At 39.6% G+C, this 21,169-nt stretch overlaps 1 protein-coding gene across 2 annotated transcripts in view; it reads left to right on the top strand.

Moving 5' to 3' along the window:
- ERICH1 (glutamate rich 1) overlaps positions 1-21,169 on the top strand; it is a 116,050-nt gene that overhangs the window by 84,288 nt on the left and 10,593 nt on the right. Inside the window, exons 4-5 of one of the 2 annotated variants that reach the window (XM_070732903.1) lie at positions 1,196-1,561; positions 6,401-6,595. In XM_070732903.1, the coding sequence (XP_070589004.1) occupies positions 1,196-1,561; positions 6,401-6,595 (561 nt within the window). The remainder of the gene's footprint in view (positions 1-1,195; positions 1,562-6,400; positions 6,596-21,169) is intronic. The other variant, XM_070732904.1, reaches the window with a different exon arrangement.

Here is a 21,169-nt window from a genome sequence, read left to right on the forward strand (position 1 = left end):
ACATATGCGCAGTACCAGGAACTTGACTTCTGCAAATGCGCAGAAGATGAAAAAAAATCTCCCAGAAAAAAGATCCCTCCCAGAAAAAAGATGGCGGTGTCCACAGACCAGCACTGACAGAACTGGTTCTGTGATGTCATTGTGATGTCATCAACGGTTTGCTACAAGTTCTATAGAACTGGTGCAAACCAGGAGGCACCCACCTCTGTTCAACATGTATGGAAGAAGACCTGATGTTGGCAAGAGAAAACACTGTCCACATGGCCCAATCCTGAGTGAATGTCATTTAGTTTTAAGTCTAATAATTTAATAGGGTTAAAACAAAATGACACTTGGTTTTAAATGTTGATTTAAGTGTTAAATATTTACTTATTTTTACATGTGCTAAATTTATACAGCCTATAAATTCTGACACAATAAAAACACACGAAGATGCCTTCCTTCCTATCCAAACCAAATATTTTTGGTGCTTCATCTCACTTTATTCTCTCCTTTGTGTTGGGCAACCCCCAACTTATCAAAACTTAAGACTGCTTATACTGCAATATCAATGTATATTTGTGTGTGAGAGAGAGGGGGGGGGGAAGGGGGATGGAGGGAGAGAGAGAGTTCATGCTACTCATTAATGAGGAATATATTATGGTAAATAAAGAATAAAAGTACAGGTAGTCCTCGACTTACGACCACAATTGAGTTGCTAAGTGAGACATTTGTTAAGTGAATTTTGCCCTATGTGAAGACCTTTCTTGCCACAGTTGTTAAGTGAATCTCTACAGGTGTTAAGAGAATCTGGCCTCTCCATTGACTCTACCTGTGAAAAGGTCACAAAAGGTAATCCCATAATTCCCAGAGGTGGCAACCGTCATAAATATGAGTCGGTTGCCAAACGTATGAGTTTTTTTCATCATGTGACCATGGGGATGCCGGTCGCAGCGCAACAGTCGTAAGGGTGAAAAACAATCATAGCTCACTTTTTTCAGTGCCGTTGTAACTTTGAATGGTCACTAAATGAACTGTTGTAAATGGAGGACTATTTATATTTGTAATCAAAATGAACTTTCTCTCCCCGTCCCAATCTGAGATTATTAACCATCACTGTCTTAGAGAAAAGAGGTGTTTTTATCCAGATAGCCAAATTGTTCTCCATTCCCCCTATTATATTTACAGTCCATTGTGTTTTTCTATCAATGCACAGAGGAGAATGAGGAAGAACAACTTCCAAGAAGACGGAGGAGGAAAAAGCGGAAGAACATTTGTCAAACTCCTGCTGATGGACAGGGAAGCCCAGCAAAATGTGACCAGCGCGAAAACCCGATTGGGGATAACTTGCCACCGCAAGGACACAGGGACAGCCCAAACTTGACTCAAAACCAAAAGAGGAAAATGAAAAAGAAGCGTCGGAAAGAAAAAATGAGAGCGGCTGGCTTACTAGGAAAACCTGTTCCTACAGATTTCACTTATATGCCTGAAGAAAAGAGAGAAAGAGAGTTTGAAGTTGCAGATAAAGCAGATGACATACTGGATTTTTTGCAAGCAACACAGGAAATCTATTTTTCTGACAGTAGGTATATTTCATCACACACGACAGTGACTTGAAGGAGGGGAAACAAATTATTTTTCCACTGTCAGATATCCGGAGGGAGAAAGACTGATGGTTGCTTTGTGCTCTCAATTTGAGAAAGGAAGAATATACATGCATGATTCCTATTAGGCCTATGCAAGCTGTTTTAGATTCACCTTTGCTGGTTAAGGTAGCAGGATACAGGCAGTCTTTGATTTATGACCACAATTGAGCCCAACATTTCTGTTACTCCAGGAATCTTTCTTTGAGTGAGTTTTGCCCCATTTATTATTATTATTATTGTTGTTATTATTATTATTATTATTATTATTATTATTATTATTATTAATTAGATTTGTATGCCACCCCCTAGACTCGGGGCGGCTTACAGCAATGATAAAAACAATATATAATAACAAATCTAATAGTTGGAATCTAAAATAACAATAATACATTTAAAAAGTCTAAAAAACAAAAAAAACCATTATATAAAAACATGCATACAGTCATCATACACAAAAAACTACATAGGCAGGGGGAGATGTTTCAGTTCCCCCACGCTTGACGGCAGAGGTGGGTTTTAAGGAGTTTACGAAAGGCAAGGAGGGTGGGGGCAGTTCTAATCTCTGGGGGGAGCTGATTCCAGAGGGTCGGAGCCGCCACAGAGAAGGCTCTTCCTCTGGGTCCCGCCAAACAACATTGTTTAGTTGACGGGACCTGGAGGAGACCAACTCTGTGGGACCTAACCGGTCGCTGGGATTCGTGCGGCAGAATTTAATTTCTTGCTGCGGTTGTTAAGTGAATCTGGTTTCCCCGTGGACTTGTCAGGTTGCAAAAGAGGATCACATGACCTGGGACACTGCAACCGTCATAAATATCTCACCACCGGCTCAAGGTTGGCTCAGCTTTCCATCCTTCCAAGGTGGGTAAAATGAGGAATAGCAATAGCATTTAGACTTATATAATGCTTCATAGTGCTTTTACAGCCCTCTCTAAGTGGGTTATAGAATCAGTATATTGTCCCCAACAATCTGGGTCCCCGTTTTACCCACCTCGGAAGGATGGAAGGCTGAGTCAACCTTGAGCCGGTGGTGAGATTTGAACTGCTGAACTGCAGCTAGCAGTTAGCTGAAGTAGCCTGCAGTGCTGCACTCTAACCACTGTGCCACCGCGGTTTTGACAAGAAAAGACCTTGTCTGTCAGGGCTTGTTCTGGTAAGGAGGGGATCACTCAGACTTCCAGGATGATATCCTTCAAGAGAAGTACTTCTCAACCTTGGCTACTTTAATCCTGGTAGTTGAAGTCCAGTTATCTTAAAGTGACCAAAGTTGAAAAACACTGTTCTCTATAGAGAATGTGTGTTGTGACAGGGAAAATATAGCTCTACATCCTATTGGAGGACACTTAAACTTGGAACCGGGATTATGTCATATCTTTTTGGATAAGAAAGGTGGAGAAACAAGAATACTCAGATAGCTAGGCTTCGGGCCATGAAGATAGCCAGGCGTTATCCCATGATGGACTTCATACTGCCCTCATGCAGCGGTAGCCACCCAACCTGTGCTACTTTGTGCAGCAAAAGATGGAATCTGGAAGTGGGCCATTAATGGGAAAGAAATCAGTTCTTATAATTGCTTACACTTTTCATCTGCAGTGCCAAATTTCTGTATCCTCAGAAGCTTTGACCTCTCGCTGTTGCTTCTGAATACCACGATTGGTCTATAATAGAGCTGCTCTCATCTGTTATCTTATTCTGGAGGAATGGTATTCAAGTTTGTTGAAAAATCAAAACCAGAAGCACACACAGATGACTGATTCAGCTGGATTCACAAACTTCTTTATAAACATAGTAGTGGTATTGACAATATCATTAGCTGATTATTTCTTCAAGTAGCTTCATTTCAGCAGAGTACAGAGAGGGGAGTGCAAAGTGAGCAGAGAGTGCATGTGGGACTGAGCCACGCCCAACTTTAAGATTAATTTTCAGTTTCCATTCTCTGCACAGACTCAGAAGTGGTTAGCTCCCATTGGCTGATTTAGTTGCTATGCCTTTTCATTGGCTGACCTTGTTACCACCGGCTCTCCCAGTTCATTAATATCTTAACAAATGGCCAATGTTGCATGCATTATCAAGGCCCATTGGATGCAGACGGGGCTGTTCTTTTTTATAAACAATACTTTGTTACTAAAGTTTATAGTGATAAAGATGAAAAACTAATCTAATACAACATAAAAATCAGAAAAGAAGGAAGCTGGAAAATGGAGAAAATAAAATCACCCAGCCCTCAGCCACCTCATATGTGGACTATTGCAATGTGTTCTACATTGCAAGCTGCAGCTGATTCAGAAGACACAGATAGTAAGAAGTGTTTCTGGCTGTAGACAGTGCAACTTACAACCATTTATTTAGTGACACTTCAAAGTTACAACAGCACTGAAAACAGGGATTATGACTGTTTTCACTCTTATCACTGTTGCAGCATCCTCGTAAATTTATTTATTTATTTATTTATGATTTGATTTGATTTGATTTGATTTGATTTGATTTGTATGCCGCCCCTCTCCGCAGACTCGGGGCGGCTCACAACAGTGATAAAAAACAATACATGGGGACAAATCTAATAATTACAATTTAAAAATAACAGTTTGACATTAAAAAGTCTAAAAAGAAAAAAAACCCAATATAAAAAAACATACATACAGTCATATCATACACAAAACTACATAGGCAAGGGGAGATGTCTCAGTTCCCCCATGCCTGTGATCCACCTTAGAAACATAGAAACATAGAAGTCTGACGGCAGAAAAAGACCTCATGGTCCATCTAGTCTGCCCTTATACTATTTTCTGTATTTTATCTTAGGATGGATATATGTTTATCCCAGGCATGTTTAAATTCAGTTACTGTGGATTTATCTACCACGTCTGCTGGAAGTTTGTTCCAAGGATGTACTACTCTTTCAGTAAAATAATATTTTCTCATGTTGCTTTTGATCTTTCCCCCAACTAACTTCAGATTGTGTCCCCTTGTTCTTGTGTTCACTTTCCTATTAAAAACACTTCCCTCCTGAACCTTATTTAACCCTTTAATATATTTAAATGTTTCGATCATGTCCCCCCTTTCCCTTCTGTCCTCCAGACTATACAGATTGAGTTCATTAAGTCTTTCCTGATACGTTTTATGCTTAAGACCTTCCACCATTCTTGTAGCCCGTCTTTGGACCCGTTCAATTTTGTCAATATCTTTTTGTAGGTGAGGTCTCCAGAACTGAACACAGTATTCCAAATTCCTTTTGCGTTATGTGATCCACCTTTTGCGATCTTCTGACGGGCAGAGTTGATGGGGAAGCCAGATTCACTGAACTGTGCTACTAACTTAACAGCTTCAATGACCCACTTAATAATCACTTAGCAACAGAAATTTTGGGCTCAGTTGTGGTCGTAAATCAAAGACTACTTCTGTTGATTCAAGCTTCCTGCCTGTTCTTGTTTTCTGTCTGATGCCTATTTCCAGGATAGCTCTGATAAAATAGCAGATGTAAGGAACTGTGCTATTAGATGTACTCGAATATATGAAGAGTCATCACTTATTCTAATGGGATGCATTTCTAAGCGCATGCAATGAAATTTCCCTTTTTTCACATAAGCCATAGAGCCTGTTTTCTGTATCGCTGTTTAATTCCTGAGACAGTGGTACATAGTATGATTTCATGCTGTACTTTTTAGAAGTTGCAGTGGCACAAAGGTCCAGTAAATTATTAATGAGCAGGCATCATACACCCACAGGCAGAGATTTCAAAGAAAATGATCCTGCATTTTCAGATTTAGGAAGTTGCAGTGCTGAATACAGATTCCTTTATTTGTTCAGATTGAATTTCAAACACATCTGCAAACCCTTGTTGGAATATAAACTTGAAGCTTTACCACCAGAGATGATATTTGGGTAGAAAGAAAGGGGTGGGATGTGAAGGGACATAACAGTGAAACAAAATTTGTTTACATATTTGAAAAATGTGGGGAAAATGTATCTGTCTGTCTATCTGTCTATCTATCTATGAAAAAATATAATAATTAGATATTTTATTTTATTTATTTATTAGATTCATATGCCGCCGTTCTCCGAGGACTCAGGGTGGCTAACAACATATAATATAATAATATAGTACATCGGCAAATCTAATTAAATTTAAAATTACAATCTAAAAATCCAATATTTAAAAAACAATCAGACTATGATCATGAAAGAAAGTTTTTCTTCTGTTTTGATTTACATTACCACTGGAAACAATCTATTTGCACTACTAAAAATATTAGCATAGCTAGCATCTTAATGCTTTTTTGTTCACTTTCCTTCCATGGTGTCTCAGAAACAGTTGGCTGACTTCTCTCACCCTTTCAGCCTTTTTCTATGTATACTTACCTCCAGAGGTCAGGACTGCCCCCACTCTATTGGCCTTTCTAAAAACAATCAAGACCTGACTTTTCTGGCAGGCTTAGAGCCATTGAGCTCCCGGTTGTAATTGGCGAGGTCTGGCCATGGAATGATATGTTCGGTAAATCTGGCTTTCCCATTAACTTTGCAAAAATTAGTCACATGAAGCCATGACACTGCAATCGTCATAAATATATGCCAGTTTGCAGGTGTCCAAATTTTGATCGCCTCTCCAGAAGAATTCTACAATAGTCATCAAGTGTGAAAAAACAATCATAAGTCACTTTTTTCCATTGCCATTGTAACTTCGAAACATCATTAAATGGATTTTTGCAAGTCAAGGAATATCTGTATGCTGTAAACCAGGGAAACCTTGCTAACTGCTACTTTTTCTTTGCTTCCTTAAGAGCTATCAAACTGTGCCGAGTCAGCTGAGAGCTCTGGAAGCATCCATGAGGTTTTAAAGAGTCTTGAATCTGGCATGCTTTCACCATCAGATATTGCACGCCTGCGTCAAATGAAATCATTCGTCCTTCTGCAGAATGCGGAGGAACTAAATATTGCTCTGAAAGACCTCAGCACACATTCAGAGATGCCTCATGGTAAGCTTAATGCACCCAGATTTCTTATGAGATTCCTTCTAGCATGCAGATTTCCTTATAAAACTATTCTTCTCAAGCATTTTAATTTTTTCTTTTAAAAATAATTAATGTTCCTATAAATATAAAGGGTTTTTATGCAGTGTGTCTTTGCAGGACAAAATGTAAATTCTTTTTTTCCCCAACTTCAAATGCCATATTTTTTGGAGTATAGGATGCATTGGAGTATAAGATCCACCTTAGTTTTGGGGGGAGGAAAACAAGGGGGGGAATCTGCCTCTGCCTCCCAGCAATTTGCCAAACAGCAAACATTACGGACGATATACACTGTTTGCTGTGTATTTCTGTGCATGTGTGTCTAACCCATAGAAATAGCAAAGAATTGGAGAAACGTACATTATGGCAGTATATTAATGCCAGAAAGTTTTCTTAAATGTAGTCACACAAACTCCTCCCAATTATTTAAATAATCTACTCCAAACATGACTAAGTCAGGGTTTAACTCAGTTGTCTTATATTAATACTAAAACAGGGCATTGTTACATTTCAGATTATACTTTTATAGATCTTTAAAATTGATGTGGCTTTCTGGAAGTACAGGTGAAACTCAAAAAATTAGAATATTGTGCAAAAGTTCATTTATTTCAGTGATGCAACTTAAAAGATGAAACGTAATATATGAAAGATACTCATTACATGCAAAGCTCCCCAAATCAACACAGACTGTGGAAACTTCACACTGGACTTCAAGCATCTTGCAGTGTGTGCCTCTCCATTCTTCCTCCATATTCTTGGTCCTTGGTTTCCAAATGAGATGCAAAAGTGTCCACAGTCTGTGTTGATTTGGGGAGCCATGTCATCTGCTGGGGTTGGTCCACTGTGCTTCATTAAGTCCAGGGTCAACGCAGCTGTCTACTAGGAGATTTTGGAGTACTTCATGCTTCCTTCCGCAGTCGAGCTTTATGGGGATGCTGAGTTTATTTTCCAGCAGAACGTGACATCTGCCCACACTGCCAAAAACATCAAAACCTGATTCAATGATGGTGGGATTATTGTCCTTGATTGGCCAGCAAACTTGCCTGACCTGAACCCCATAGAGAATCTATGGGCATTGCCAAGAAAAAGATGAGAGACATGAGATCGAACAATGCAGAAGAGCTGAAGGCCACTATTGAAACATCCTGGTCTTCCATAACACCTCAGCAATGCCACAGGCTGATAGCTTCCATGCCATGCCACATTGAAGCAGAATTTGCTGCAGAAGGGGCCCAAACCAAGTTCTGAGTACATATGCATGCTTATACTTTTCAGAGGTCCAATATTGTTTTATGTACAGTCCTTGTTTTATTGATTGCATGTAATATTCTAATTTTCTGAGATGGTGGATTGGGGGTTTTTGTGAGCTGTACTCCATAATCATCACAATTATGACAAATCATGGCTTGAATTATCTTGCTTTGCATTTAATGAGTCTCTTTCATATATTAAGTTTCATCTTTCAAGTTACATTACTGAAATAAATGATGTTTTGCATGATATTCTAATTTTTTTGAATTTCACCTGTATACATTATTCTCTGCTCTTTAAAAGAAGATGCAATAGCTCTGGGCCTCTTCAGATCAAGCATTTATTTTAAAAAGCTTCTTCATTTTGTTAAGTTGTCTAGAACAATAATAAAGCAATCTTTAAAAGATAAGTCTAACAATTTGAACATTCTACAGGTATTTATAGTTATTGCCTTACCTCCTTGCATCCAGTTTCAGCAGTCCACCTCCCAGCAATTTACCTTCTTGCAGCTACTTTCACTTTCAGTTTAACATGGCTGGTCTGCCTGCAGCCTCAAATCAGCTGAAGGTTGGGAAGCTGATAATAGAAACATAGAAGACTGAGGGCAGAAAAATACCTCCTGATCCATCTAGTCTGCCCTTATACTATTTTTTGTATTTTATCTTAGGATGGATATATGTTTATCCCAGGCATGTTTAAATTCAGTTACTGTGGATTTACCAACCACGTCTGCTGGAAGTTTGTTCCAAGCATCTACTACTCTTTCAGTAAAATAATATTTTCTCATGTTGCTTTTGATCTTTCCCCAACTAACTTCAGATTGTGTCCCCTTGTTCTTGTGTTCTCTTTCCTATTAAAAACAGTTCCCTCCTGGACCTTATTTAACCCTTTGACATATTTAAATGTTTCGATCATGTCCCCCCCTTTTCCTTCTGTCCTCTAGACCAGTGTTTCCCAAACTTGGCAACTTGAAGATATTTGGACTTAAACTCCCAGAATTCCCCAGACCACATTCACTGGCTGGGGAATTCTGGGAGTTGAAGTCCAAATATCTTCAAGTTGCCAAGGTTGGGAAACACTGCTCTAGACTATACAGATTGAGTTCATTAAGTCTTTCCTGATACGTTTTATGCTTAAGACTTTTGACCATTCTTGTAGCCCGTCTTTGGACCCGTTTAATTTTGTTAATATTTTAAGAAACACCTTTTTACTCCCCAAGAGGGTGAAAACTTGGGTGCGTCTTATACACTGAATGTAGCCCCACTCACCTACCTTCACCTTTTGGCCTCTGCCTCCCAGCAATTTACCTCCTTGCAACAAACAGCGCAGAACCTGTTAAGTCAATTTAATCAGTTGCTTGACTTAACAGGTTCTGCACTGTTTGTTGCAAGGAGGTAAATTGCTGGGAGGCAGAGGGCAAAAGGTGAGGGTAGGTGAGTGGGGCTACATTCAGTGTATAAGACGCACCCAAGTTTTCACCCTCTTGGGGAGTAAAAAGGTGTGTCTTAAAATACAGTAAGTTCTTTGTACAGGGAAAAAAAGAATTTAAATCTTGAAATTACTTTCTGGTCAGTCATGGCTTTTCATGATCTTTTTTACACAGTGTCTATGCAGCTTCCGGATACTCCTAAAAATGAATCTCAAATGTAATTTATATTCTGACAGATGGGAGATATTTATTAAATATATGACAGGAGAATAATCATCGTAACTGTATTTAATGTATTTTAATGAAATGAAATCAAATTTAATCCTAGCCCTCCCCCTTACTTTATGGAAAGGCCCTTAGCCTAGAGATAAAATGTGCACATTGGTCTTAAACATATGGATGGGCAAGGTTTTGCTTATAACTATATAATATATCCCCTATATGGAAAAGAATCATTGCCAGAATTCCTTTGGCTGGCATATATCAAGTTCCAGTTCATGGGATGCTTGATTCTTAGAGGAGGAAAAAAAATCCCAACAGGAATGAAAAAGGAAAAGAAAGCCATTGTAGTTAATTTCTTAGTACATTTGTATTAAGGAACATGCATATCAGGTAAGTACTACATCCCATAACTGAGAGAAAGGAAATAATTGCCATATGATCACAAAGAACCCTAACTGTCATAATTAAACATTAGAGATATGTCTGCACCTTTGGTTCTAATTAATACAGTGGTAGCTCTACTTAAGAACGTCTCTATTTAAGAACTTTTCTAGATAAGAACTGGGTGTTAAAGATTTTTTTATCTCTACTTAAGAACCCAAGCCCGGAAAAATTTCCCAGGAAATTTGAGAGCAGCACGAACGCCCGGCCAGTTTCTTGCCATTCCCCCTTTAATCCTGGCCATCTCATGCTTTTCTGAGCTGCCAGAGGAGCCTTTCGGAAGCCCAGAGCAAACGGAGGGAGGCACATGCTCCTCCTCGTTGCCTCAGAGTCCCTCTCTTTTTTTTTTAAACCTTAAAGTTTTGAATATTTTTTTTAATTCACCTCACCTCACCTTCTTCCTTCAGAAGCGACTGTCCTCCTCCTCTTCTTCCTCCTCCTCCTCTCACCCAAATTCCGAGCTTTCATTTCTTTCCTAATGGGTTTGCACGCATTATTTGCTTTTACATTGATTCCTATGGGAAAAATTGCTTCTACTTAAGAACATTTCTACTTAAGAACTTGGTCACGGAACGAATTAAGTTCTTAAGTAGAGGTACCACTGTATATTCGTACTTTCATTTTGGGGGGAAATTCATTTATTGTATCCAGTAAGCAACTACACATGATGAAGAAATGAGAAGCATATAAGATCCTTCTTTCAGTAATCCATGTATTCTTAATTTCTATGCTAAATCAAGAATAAAAATAGCCAACCATCTACAATTGCAAAATTGATCAATACAGCGATGGGTTACTACCGAATCCAATACATTACGGTTCCATGAACTGATAGCGGTGGTGGTAACCTCTGCCCACCTAACCCGTGCATGTGCGAACCGGTAGCGATTATATTTAGAACCCATCACTGATCAATAGAATTATGAGAGCCTGTTTGGGTTTTTTGCATTTAAAAACTAGGAGATGTTGAGTTCAAGTTCCCCTTTAGACCTAAAGTCAGCTGGTCTCTCCTCTCTCAGCCCCAGCAACAAAGAATAGACAAAACACTTCCAAACCGAATTTTTCACCAGGAGTCTAGACTGACTTGAAGGCAGGAAATGAAGTAAAATAAAAATTGCATTGTTAAATTGAAATAAAAATAACCTAGCTTCTATAATTGAAAAATCGATCAAAAGGTACATAGACCATGTTATTTGGATTGATCCAGTGAGCTTCATTGGAACATAACATTCCATAATTTGGGTATCTAATAAAATATATTACTGTGTTAGCTGTTTATTAGTCATTTATCCAGATGGAATAAAGGTCTTTGAAAGGTTAATTGTTTTTATTTTTGATCTGACAGTTATGAAATTATTTCTCTTTGTTTGCTACAGTTTCCATTTTCTTAAGGGAATACTAGTTCAGGGGTCTTCAATCAGTAATGGGCTGCTGGGGGGGGGACGGGACCCAGTGGGGGCATACGTTTATGCCCTATTTATTGAATACTTAATAGGTTTTTTTAATTGTCCTTCCTTCTCTAGTACCTTAGTATGATCCTTAATTACTTTTAAAATAGGAAATAATTAAATAGTATATTTTTACCCATAAATGCTGTAATCATTTTAATCATTATCTAGAACTGACCTTTTATAGCAATTAAAGAAAATTGAGCTACTTTTCTAACTGTTATCATACTGAACCTTAAAATTTTTCTGTGCTCCTCAACAAATAATGCTCTCTATCATTTGTCCTTTTTGTGAGTATTCAAATAATGTGACTTAATCAACTGAAAAAGAGTCCAAGCACCTATTTGAAAACTTATCTTGGTTGGTAAGCCACTCCCATCCAGTCACATGACCTTTAAGCCACCTCCAGTCAAATGATTGTCAAGCCACTCCCACTTGGTTACATGGCCCGCAAGCTACTCCTACCTGGTCAAATGACCATCAATCCATGCCCACAGTGTGGCAGTAAAAACTTTGGCAGCACATCACTGTCTCCAACCTTGGCAACTGTAAGACTTGAGGATTACAACTACCAGAATTCCTCAGCCAGCTTTGCTGAGGAATTCAGGGAGTTGTAGTCCACAAGTCTTACAGTTGCCAAGGTTGGAGACTCCTGTACTAGTTAATGAGAGCCAGTTTGGTATAGTGGTTAAGGCGTCAGGCTAGAAAGCAGGAAACTGAGTTCATATTCCACCTTAACCATGAAAGCTAGCAGACTGATCTTGGGCCAGTTATTATCTCTCAGCCCAACCCACCTCACAGGGTTGTTGTTCTAGGAAAAATAGGAAAAGGAAGCTGTGTTGGATATTTTTGCTGCCTTGAGCTATTTGTAAAAATAAGGTGGGACACAAATAACTAAATGATTATATATTTATTATTATTAATGTTTGTATATGATATATGTATTGTTTTAATCTAATCTGTTGAAAGTTAAGAGAAAAGTTATTTGAGCTGCAGGCATGTTAGTTGCTTTTTTAACTTCAAGCTTATCTGGATTTAATAATAAAATGTAAAAAGTTAGAACTCTTCTATTGGCATATATTTCCAATTATTTCAGTTACATCTTTAAGTAATTTAACGAGTTTGTGCTTGGGAATACAAATGACTAAAGGTATAAGCCAGTTGCTGCTTAAAATTATAATGCAATAATTAAAACAGCTAAAAAAAGACATTACAAAAATCTCAATAATTGCTTTTTTGCTTTGTTATGAAAATTAGCTTTGCAAACAGGATGTATTGTTAAATTCTTTTTTAATGTTTATTTCCACTAAATGTTTTAAAAATGCAGAAAATGTTTATACGTTTTCCAGGATTTTCCGATCAGCTGTTCTACTTGAAGTTAATGTATCATTTTCCAATATATAGTTACAAGTGGTTCTCGAATTATGACACTTCACTTAGTGATGGTTCAAAGTTATGATCCCCCCCCCCGAATACTTACGACACAGTCCCAAAGTTACAAATGTTGCAGGATTACAATGGTAATTCACTCATACAACCTACCACAGAGACACTGCATCCTTCCCCCTGCTTATTCCCCCCCACAGGGACCTAATAAGCCCTGGCCCTGCTATATTAGCCCACCAGCTCCTCCCCACCCTGTTACTAAATTACCTTTCACAGATCCAGAGTTCCAGAACAAGTTGGCTGCTTCTTTCTCCTCAAGCAAGCAATCTCCTCTCTAGGTTTTCCATTGTGGAGGCTGCAGGGCAGCGTGGTTTCTTTGCCTGCTCCAAAAGCAGAGCTGTGAGGCAGAGAGAGACGAGCCTTGCTCAGCTTGGTTGATTCGCTGAAGTTGCCTGTGCAGGATACCAGATCTGCTGTTGCAGCACAGGACAGCATGAGATTGTGCCCCCAAAGTTTTGGTGCAGAGGCCTGGAGGAGTGGGAAATCATACCCACTCCCAAGGCCTCTGTGCTCCGCTCCAAAACACTTGCAAAGAGATGGAAGGCTTTGGGAGAGCGATCTCGCGCTACTTCAAGCTTCTGTCCTCTGCACTGAAAGCTTTTGCAGTGCCTGTAGAGACCCAGCAGGACAGAATGGGGGGAGGGGCCTAGCAGGGGGGGAGCATGAGCTTAGGGGAGTCATTTGCGGCCCTGCTGGAACAGTCCGGTGGGGGGCATGAGCACATGTGTGCGCACACACCCTTTAGCTTCCTGCGCATGAGCAGTGTACCATTTTGCAAAGCCTGAACAGCTGTGCTCTCCTGGCGGGGGGTGGAAGGGCTCAGGTGCTCCGTTGGGAAAGTTGCCCAGGAATCGAACAGCAGACAAAGGTCACGCCGGGGCAATTTCCATGCAGCAAATGCTCCACGAAAGAAATTTCCCCAACTGAGCACCTGAGTCCATCCACCCCACTTCGCTCGCTTTTCTCCTCAGGTACGCCTGGAAGCCCTTTTTCCGCTGCCAGAATTTGGCAGCCTTGAATGCCACCTTTCCAGCTACTTCTCTGCCCCTGGCAGAGATCTTGGCTTTTCCCTCCACCTGCAGGGGTGCGGCCGTTGATTCCTGCTGCCTGGTGGCGGTGAGACTGAGATGGAGGGGGGCTTGGCCCAAGCGGAGAAAATCACCCCTGCCGTCAAGGAGGCTTTTTGGTTGTGGGCTACTGGTCCCCTTCTCATGGGATCCCTGAGCTCTTTCCCCCCGCCAAGTCATGAGGACCTGCCTCGCGTCCCACGCAAATTTACTATTCTGCACCATATCAGGTATCTCTCAGCACGATGATGGGGCGGCCGAGCCAGTCATGGCCTGAAGCACAGCGTTGGAAGCCCAGTCTGGCATGCACCGCTCTCCACCGAGCCCAGACGACCCACATGAATCAGCTGCAGCAGCAGAGGGCAAGGGCAGCAGACAGAGCACCTCTCCGCCAAGCGACATCCTCCCTCCAACATTTCTGCACAAGTAAGACAACCACGACGTCTTACCTATATAGAAATGGGCAAGAAGGAGGGAGGATCTTGTTCGGTGGAGGAGCACTCTGTCTGCTCCCCTCGCCCTCCAAGCAGCAGCTGATTTGTCCCGTCTGGACTCGTCGGAGAGCGGCCTCCAGCCTTGTGCTACCAAAAGCCACAACTCGCTTGGGGCTTCAGGCATCACCACTCCAAGAGATGCCTGTGGTGCGGGAGAGTACAACAGGCTGCACGGCCAGAGCTCAGGGGTGCTGTTGCTGCTGGCTGGGATGGCAAGATTCGGCTGCTGCACATGCGCAGAAGCCGAATCTTGCGTGCACAAAGCTTCATTTCTGCCGGTGGAACGGTGTTCCACACCGTGGTACCTATTGCCCACCCCTGAATCAGGGGAAGTCTTGGGCAGTCAGAAGCACTAGCCGCCGCCCCCAGTCTTCCTCACCCGTAGATACTTCATGTCCACTTAATGACCTGCACATTTGATTAGTGAATGTATTGGGTAAAGCAGGAAGGGATCAAATTCATTTAATGTGATCCAGTTAACGAATCCTCAGGTTACAAGTGTAATTGGTATGCTCTATTACATTCATAACTAGAGGATAACCTGAATACTTAATACTTTTTCCACAGTAAGAGTAACAATTGCTAAGCAAATAATTGAAACGGGTGTCATTTTTTCCCCTTTTTTTGTAAGGAGCATTATCCTTTCAGCCTGTTGCCAAGTTACTGAATCTATTTTGAATCAATTTTATAGAATAATTTGCTTACTTAGAAAAATGGGAACAATTTCTGACACTGAGTTATCCACTAATTGTCCACTTTTATGCCAGTTTTTACAGTACCACTGAGATAAATTCATGCAATTAATAGTAGCAGAAAGGCATTAAATCCAGAGATTTATTCCCTGATAGAACTTCTCTCGATGATAGTAAATTAAAAGCCATTTTAACAGTGAACCTCTCATGGGTTCAATTCAGCAAAAAAAAAAAAGTTTGTGCTAAGATCAATTTGTAAGAAAGAAAGATCTAGATCCATTATACTTCTGAGCCAGCTAAAAATACATTGACCCAATATATTCAGTGATATTAGCAATAAAAATTATTTATTTATTTATTTATTCATTAGATTAACAAACATTTGGGGAAGGAGTTACCTTTGGATCAGTTCCACAGTTTAAGATACACAGAGATTTCAATTCTGTTTATTTAACATTTATTGCCATCTGAAATACAATGAATCCTGAAAGAGATCTGGTACACAAGGGACTTTGTTCCATATTTGGCTATTTGTTCCTGTGAGCAAAGTTTGGTGATCAATAGTTTTACAATCTACTTCAAGGATGATAGGAAGTATATTAACTTTGGGAATCCCTGCTAGGATTCCCCTGTAGCATCACAAAAACAGGGAAGTCCAGGGGTGGGGTTTCCCATGGAGGGGAGCCTCAGGGGAATCCCAAGAGTGCAAAAACGGGCGCTTCAGCCGGCAAAAGGGGTGAGTTTTGGGCTTGCACGCATTAATCGTTTTTCCATTGATTCCTATGGGAAACATTGTTTCGTCTTACAAATTTTTCACCTTACAAACCTCATCCCGGAACCAATTAAGTTCGTAAGATGAGGTATCACTGTATTCTGATGAGTCATGTGTTATATAGCAAAACTTTTCTCTCTTTTGTTTATAAAATACCAATTTGATTCCTTTGTACTTTACAACCAAAAATATAAGAATCCTTCTGACACAGATTTCCAAAAATCTATATCTATAAAAGCGAAATACCACTCTGTCATCATCACGAAATCTTCAGAACCATAAAGTCTACAAATTTGAAACTTGGTTACTCCTGGCTTTTAGGTGCTCACTAAGAAAGGATTTTTAAAAATAACCATCAGATCATTAGTTATTTCTTATATTATTATTAACATGCTCTGACACTAAAGAGTTAGATGTTCTACTCCCACTCACCACCTGAAAAAAACTATGTTCCAACTGACAGTGGGTGTGGCCAACACGTGACTTTATCCAGCCTGAGGGCTGGGAGTTTAGACATTCTACTCCTGCTAAGGAGTTCAGTTTCATAGCGAAGCACAGGTATCAAGCTAGTAGTATTTCATAATTAAACAATTCTTTCAAAGATTTTGTCATGTAAAAAGCAATGTCAGATGCAAGCTTTCTTTATGACCAGACATATCAGAGAAAACATGGAAAATAGATCATATGAATAGATTTGGAACTCATTACCGACTCAGTAGTGTCAACTCATTAATGGAACTCATTACCGGACTCAATAGTGTCAACCCCTAACCCCCAACATTTCTCCCTTAGACTATTCACAATTGACCTCTCCAGGTTCCTAAGAGGTCAGTAAGGGGCGTACATAAGTGCACTAGTGTGCCTTTCGTCCCCTGTCCAATTGTCTCTCCTTATCTTATATATCATATATCTTTTCTTCCTTTCATATATATTCTCCTCTATTTTTATATCTTTTCTTCTATCCTTTTCTTTATATATAATACTTCATGTCTATTCTCTTCAATATGTATTGTGTATTGGACAAAATAAATAAATAAAATAAAATAAATAAAATAGATTTAACACCCTGCAAAAATGTAGCATTCCTGCATTTTAAAGCATTTAATCAATAACATGGTAATTATTTCATATCTCACATACCTCTCCTTATAAGTGGACTGACAGAAAGAGACAGAAAAAAGGCATTCAGTTTTTCAATGTGAAAGGAAAGCTCCCCCTCCAAAAAATGTTATTTAATGTAAAATGGCTTTTATTTTATATACTTTTCATGCATCAAAATATTTCATACTTTGATTCAGAAAGTTGCAGTTAGAGGAATCTGTGAAAAACAAAATGCTGAACTAACTAAGATTAACTGAAGCCAGATCCAGCCGGGCTATTCTTATGTACTTAAGGAATTAAAATATATATTTAGAAGCAAAACCCTATGGTAAGACAATTGGCCCTTCTATCCCAGTAACTATATTGGTTGTAGTATAATCATACTAGCTTTAATGGAACTGCTCCAAGAGGCTAGGGGTGAAGAAGGCAAGTGTTTGGGAGTGCAGAGTAAACAAGTAGTGCTTGACTTATAACCATTCATTTAGTAACCATTTGAAATTATAATTGTCCTGAAACAAGTGGTTTGTGTACTCCACCTACTCATGTGATCAAAATTCAAGTGCTTGGCAAATGGCATACATTTATGGCAGTTTCACTATCCCAATAATAATAATAATAATTATTATTATTATTATTATTATTATTATTATTTATTAGATTTGTATGCCGCCCCTCTCCGAAGACTCGGGGCGGCTCATAACAACGATAAAAACAATATTATAATGGCACAAATCTAATATTAAAAAACTAAAAACCCTATCATAATTAAAAACCAAACAGCACATACATACCAAACATAAATTATAATAAGCCTGGGGGAAAGATGTCTCAAATCCCCCATGCCTGGTGTTATAGGTGGGTCTTAAGTAGTTTACGGAAGACAAGGAGGGTGGGAGCAGTTCTAATCTCCGGGGGGGGGGGGGAGTTGATTCATTTGTAACAAGCAAAGACAATGGGGAAATCCAGATTTGCTTAACAACTGCACAATTTGCTTAAAAACCACAGTAGTTTGCTTAACAAGGTCATGAAATAAGGCAAAAGTTACTTAACCTTGCTTAGCAATGGAAATTTTGAGTTGAATTGTAGTTGTCATTCGAAGAATTGAGTTGAATTGTAGTTGTCATTAGTTGGGGGAAAGATCAAAAGCAACATGAGAAAATATTATTTTACTGAAAGAGTAGTAGATCCTTGGAAAAAACTTCCAGCAGACGTGATTGGTAAATCCACAGTAACTGAATTTAAACATGCCTGGGATAAACATATATCCATTGTAAGATAAAATACAGGAAATAGTATAAGAGCAGACTAGATGGACCATGAGGTCTTTTTCTGCCGTCAGTCTTCTATGTTTCTATGTTTCTTCTAAGACTATCTGTAATGTAACAGGCTGAAGGATTAACCTTGAGAACAGAAAGAAGAGCCATAACCCAAACCCATTCAGATAAAAGAAATCTGTGTCCAGAGAACAAATAGAATTAGGGAAAGCATCTCAGACATAATCCTCCATAATTCTTAGGACAATTCAGATTTGAAAGATTCTCTTACCATAATCTGATAATAAAAGTAGCATTAGCTTTCATGTCTTTGGTTTCCAAGTTTGGTTCATCTTGCAGGGCTGATAGTATATACCCTGCCCAAGTCTATTAGCTTAATCACTGGTAGGATTTCATTGAGATGTAAAGCACTAAGTTCATTGGAGAAAGGCCAAAATAAAGTTTTTTTAAAAAAGGCTTCGCCTATAAGCTTGTAATTAAAGTTGGGTGCGCTTTAAAAAAAGTAAAAAGGTGTGTGCTTATGTTTTATTTGGTGAAACTAGACATATTTATTCAGAACCAACTGTTACTGATATTCTATATTATTTAGAATAGAATAGAATTCTTTATTGGCCAAATGTGATTGGACAAATAAGGTATTTGTCTTTGGTGCATATGCTCCCAGTGCTCACATAAGTGAAAAGATACATTTGTCAAGTATGTATTTCCCCTTCATATTCAAGTCTTCTCCTTCTTTTAAATCACGTGAATGGACATGACCATATAAAGCTGTCTTACTTACTACGGTAGAATAGAAACACTGGTATGGTGAGAGAGAAAATACCAAGGTACCGAATGGTAATATGCATACAAACTGAGGCCTTGGGATATGTACTTGAGTAAAATCAGAGAGCATCTTACTCATTCTGTCTTATTATCCTTTTTAGCACCTCTGTATACTTTGTTATGTTAATACAAGCTATCATTCTATACTTGTATGATAAATAAATACATACATACATACATACATACATACATACATACATACATACACACATACATCCGGGGGGGGGTTGGAACCAACTCCCCCCAGAGATTAAAACGCCCCCCCCCTTCCTGTCTTTCGTAAACTACTTAAGACTCACTTATACCGCCAGGCATGGGAGAGTTGAGACACCTTTCCCCCAGGATTTTTTATACTTTGTTTTATGTTTGGTATGAATGTTGCTGTTTAGTTTTTTAAATAATGATAGGGTTTTATATGTTTTTAATCTTAGATTTGTTCCAATGTTATATTGTTTTTATTGCTGTTGTGAGCCGCCCCGAGTCTTCGGAGAGGGGCGGCATACAAATCTAATAAATAAATAAATAAAATAAATATATACATATACATACATACATATATACATACAGTACGTACATACATACAATACGTACATACATGTCGGCTGCAGAAATCTAGATGACCAGAAGATGGCAATAGAGCTAATGGAGCTAATGGAGTTTTCTCCATTATTTGCTGGGGTCTAATGGTCACCTAGAGTTTTGTAGCTCAGGTTTTATACTCAGTGAGCATACTAGTGCAGTCTAAGAACTGCTTGTCAAAGGATTTTTGAGCCCCTTTTTGGTGTACAGGTAATGGTCAAGATATGAGTCTTCGGAGAGGGGCGGCATACAAATCTAAGTAATAATAATAATAATAATAATAATAATAATAATAATAATAATAATGACAGTTCACTTAGCGACTATTCAAAGTAGAGACATAGTACTTACGTCACAGACCTGAGGTTACAAATGTTGCAGCACCATGACGATCGTTTACTCTTATGAACAACATCAGAGGCGCTGCAACATCCACCCTGCTTATTCTCCTCCCCACCGGCCAGGTCTCCACAGGCACTGGGCCTTGTAAAGCTCTAGCGAGCTGTCTCATCTCTGCCACGGTTTCTCTGCTTGTCTTTTTGCTACACGACTTCGGTGCATTTGCTGAGAGGCCTGAAGTAGTGCGAGATCATATAATTAAAGTAGCGCGAGATTTCATGCTATTGATTTCACACTATTTCAGGTCTCTGTTCTCTGCAAATTGAGCCTTGGATGAGATCTATGGCAAAAGCCCTACATGGCATTGGACCAGATTACCTCCGGAACCGCCTGCTACCGCAGGAATCCCAGCGACTGATAAGGTCCCACAGAGTTGGCCTTCTCTGGGTCCCTTCGACTAAACAATGTCATTTGGCGGGCCCCAGGGGAAGAGCCTTCTCTGTGGCGGCCCCAGCCCTCTGGAACCAACTCCCCCCGGAGATTAGAACTTCCCCCACCCTCCCTGTCTTTCGTAAACTACTCAAGACTCATTTATACTGCCAGGCATGGGGGAGTTGAGATATTCCTTCCCCCTAGGCCATTACAAGTTATGCATGGTATGTTTGTGTGTATGTTTGGTTTTATAATAGGGGTTTTTAGTTGTTTTTTATTATTGGATTGTACATGTTGTGTTTATTATTGTTGTTAGCCGCCCCAAGTCTGCAGAGAGGGGTGGCATACAAATCCAATAAATTATTATTAATTATTATTATTATTATTAAAATGCTTTGCATACGGAAGGGAGGCTTCAGTGCTTCAGGCCTTCCCTCCGATTGCTGTTTCCTTGTCAAAGTCTAAAGGGAGATTTTATCCCTGTAGTCTCTGGACATCTTTGCAAAAAGCCTTGTCAGCAAGAACGGAGCCTGGGACGGGCTGATGTGTCTCTTCTGGACTCTGTTCTTGCTGGCAAAGAGTTTGCCAAAGTGTTAGCAAGCCGATGGGACGCTTTGTGGCAGCGCAGTTTCGTTGCCCCAATCCCTGCTGCCGGTGTGCAAACATTTTGCGTACTGATACTGGCGGCTGTGATCTTCTGTAGCAGAGAGGCTGCAGAGGAGACAATTT

The sequence above is a fragment of the Erythrolamprus reginae genome, chromosome 1 (assembly GCF_031021105.1).
Source record: "Erythrolamprus reginae isolate rEryReg1 chromosome 1, rEryReg1.hap1, whole genome shotgun sequence".
Taxonomy (NCBI): Eukaryota; Metazoa; Chordata; class Lepidosauria; order Squamata; family Dipsadidae; genus Erythrolamprus; species Erythrolamprus reginae.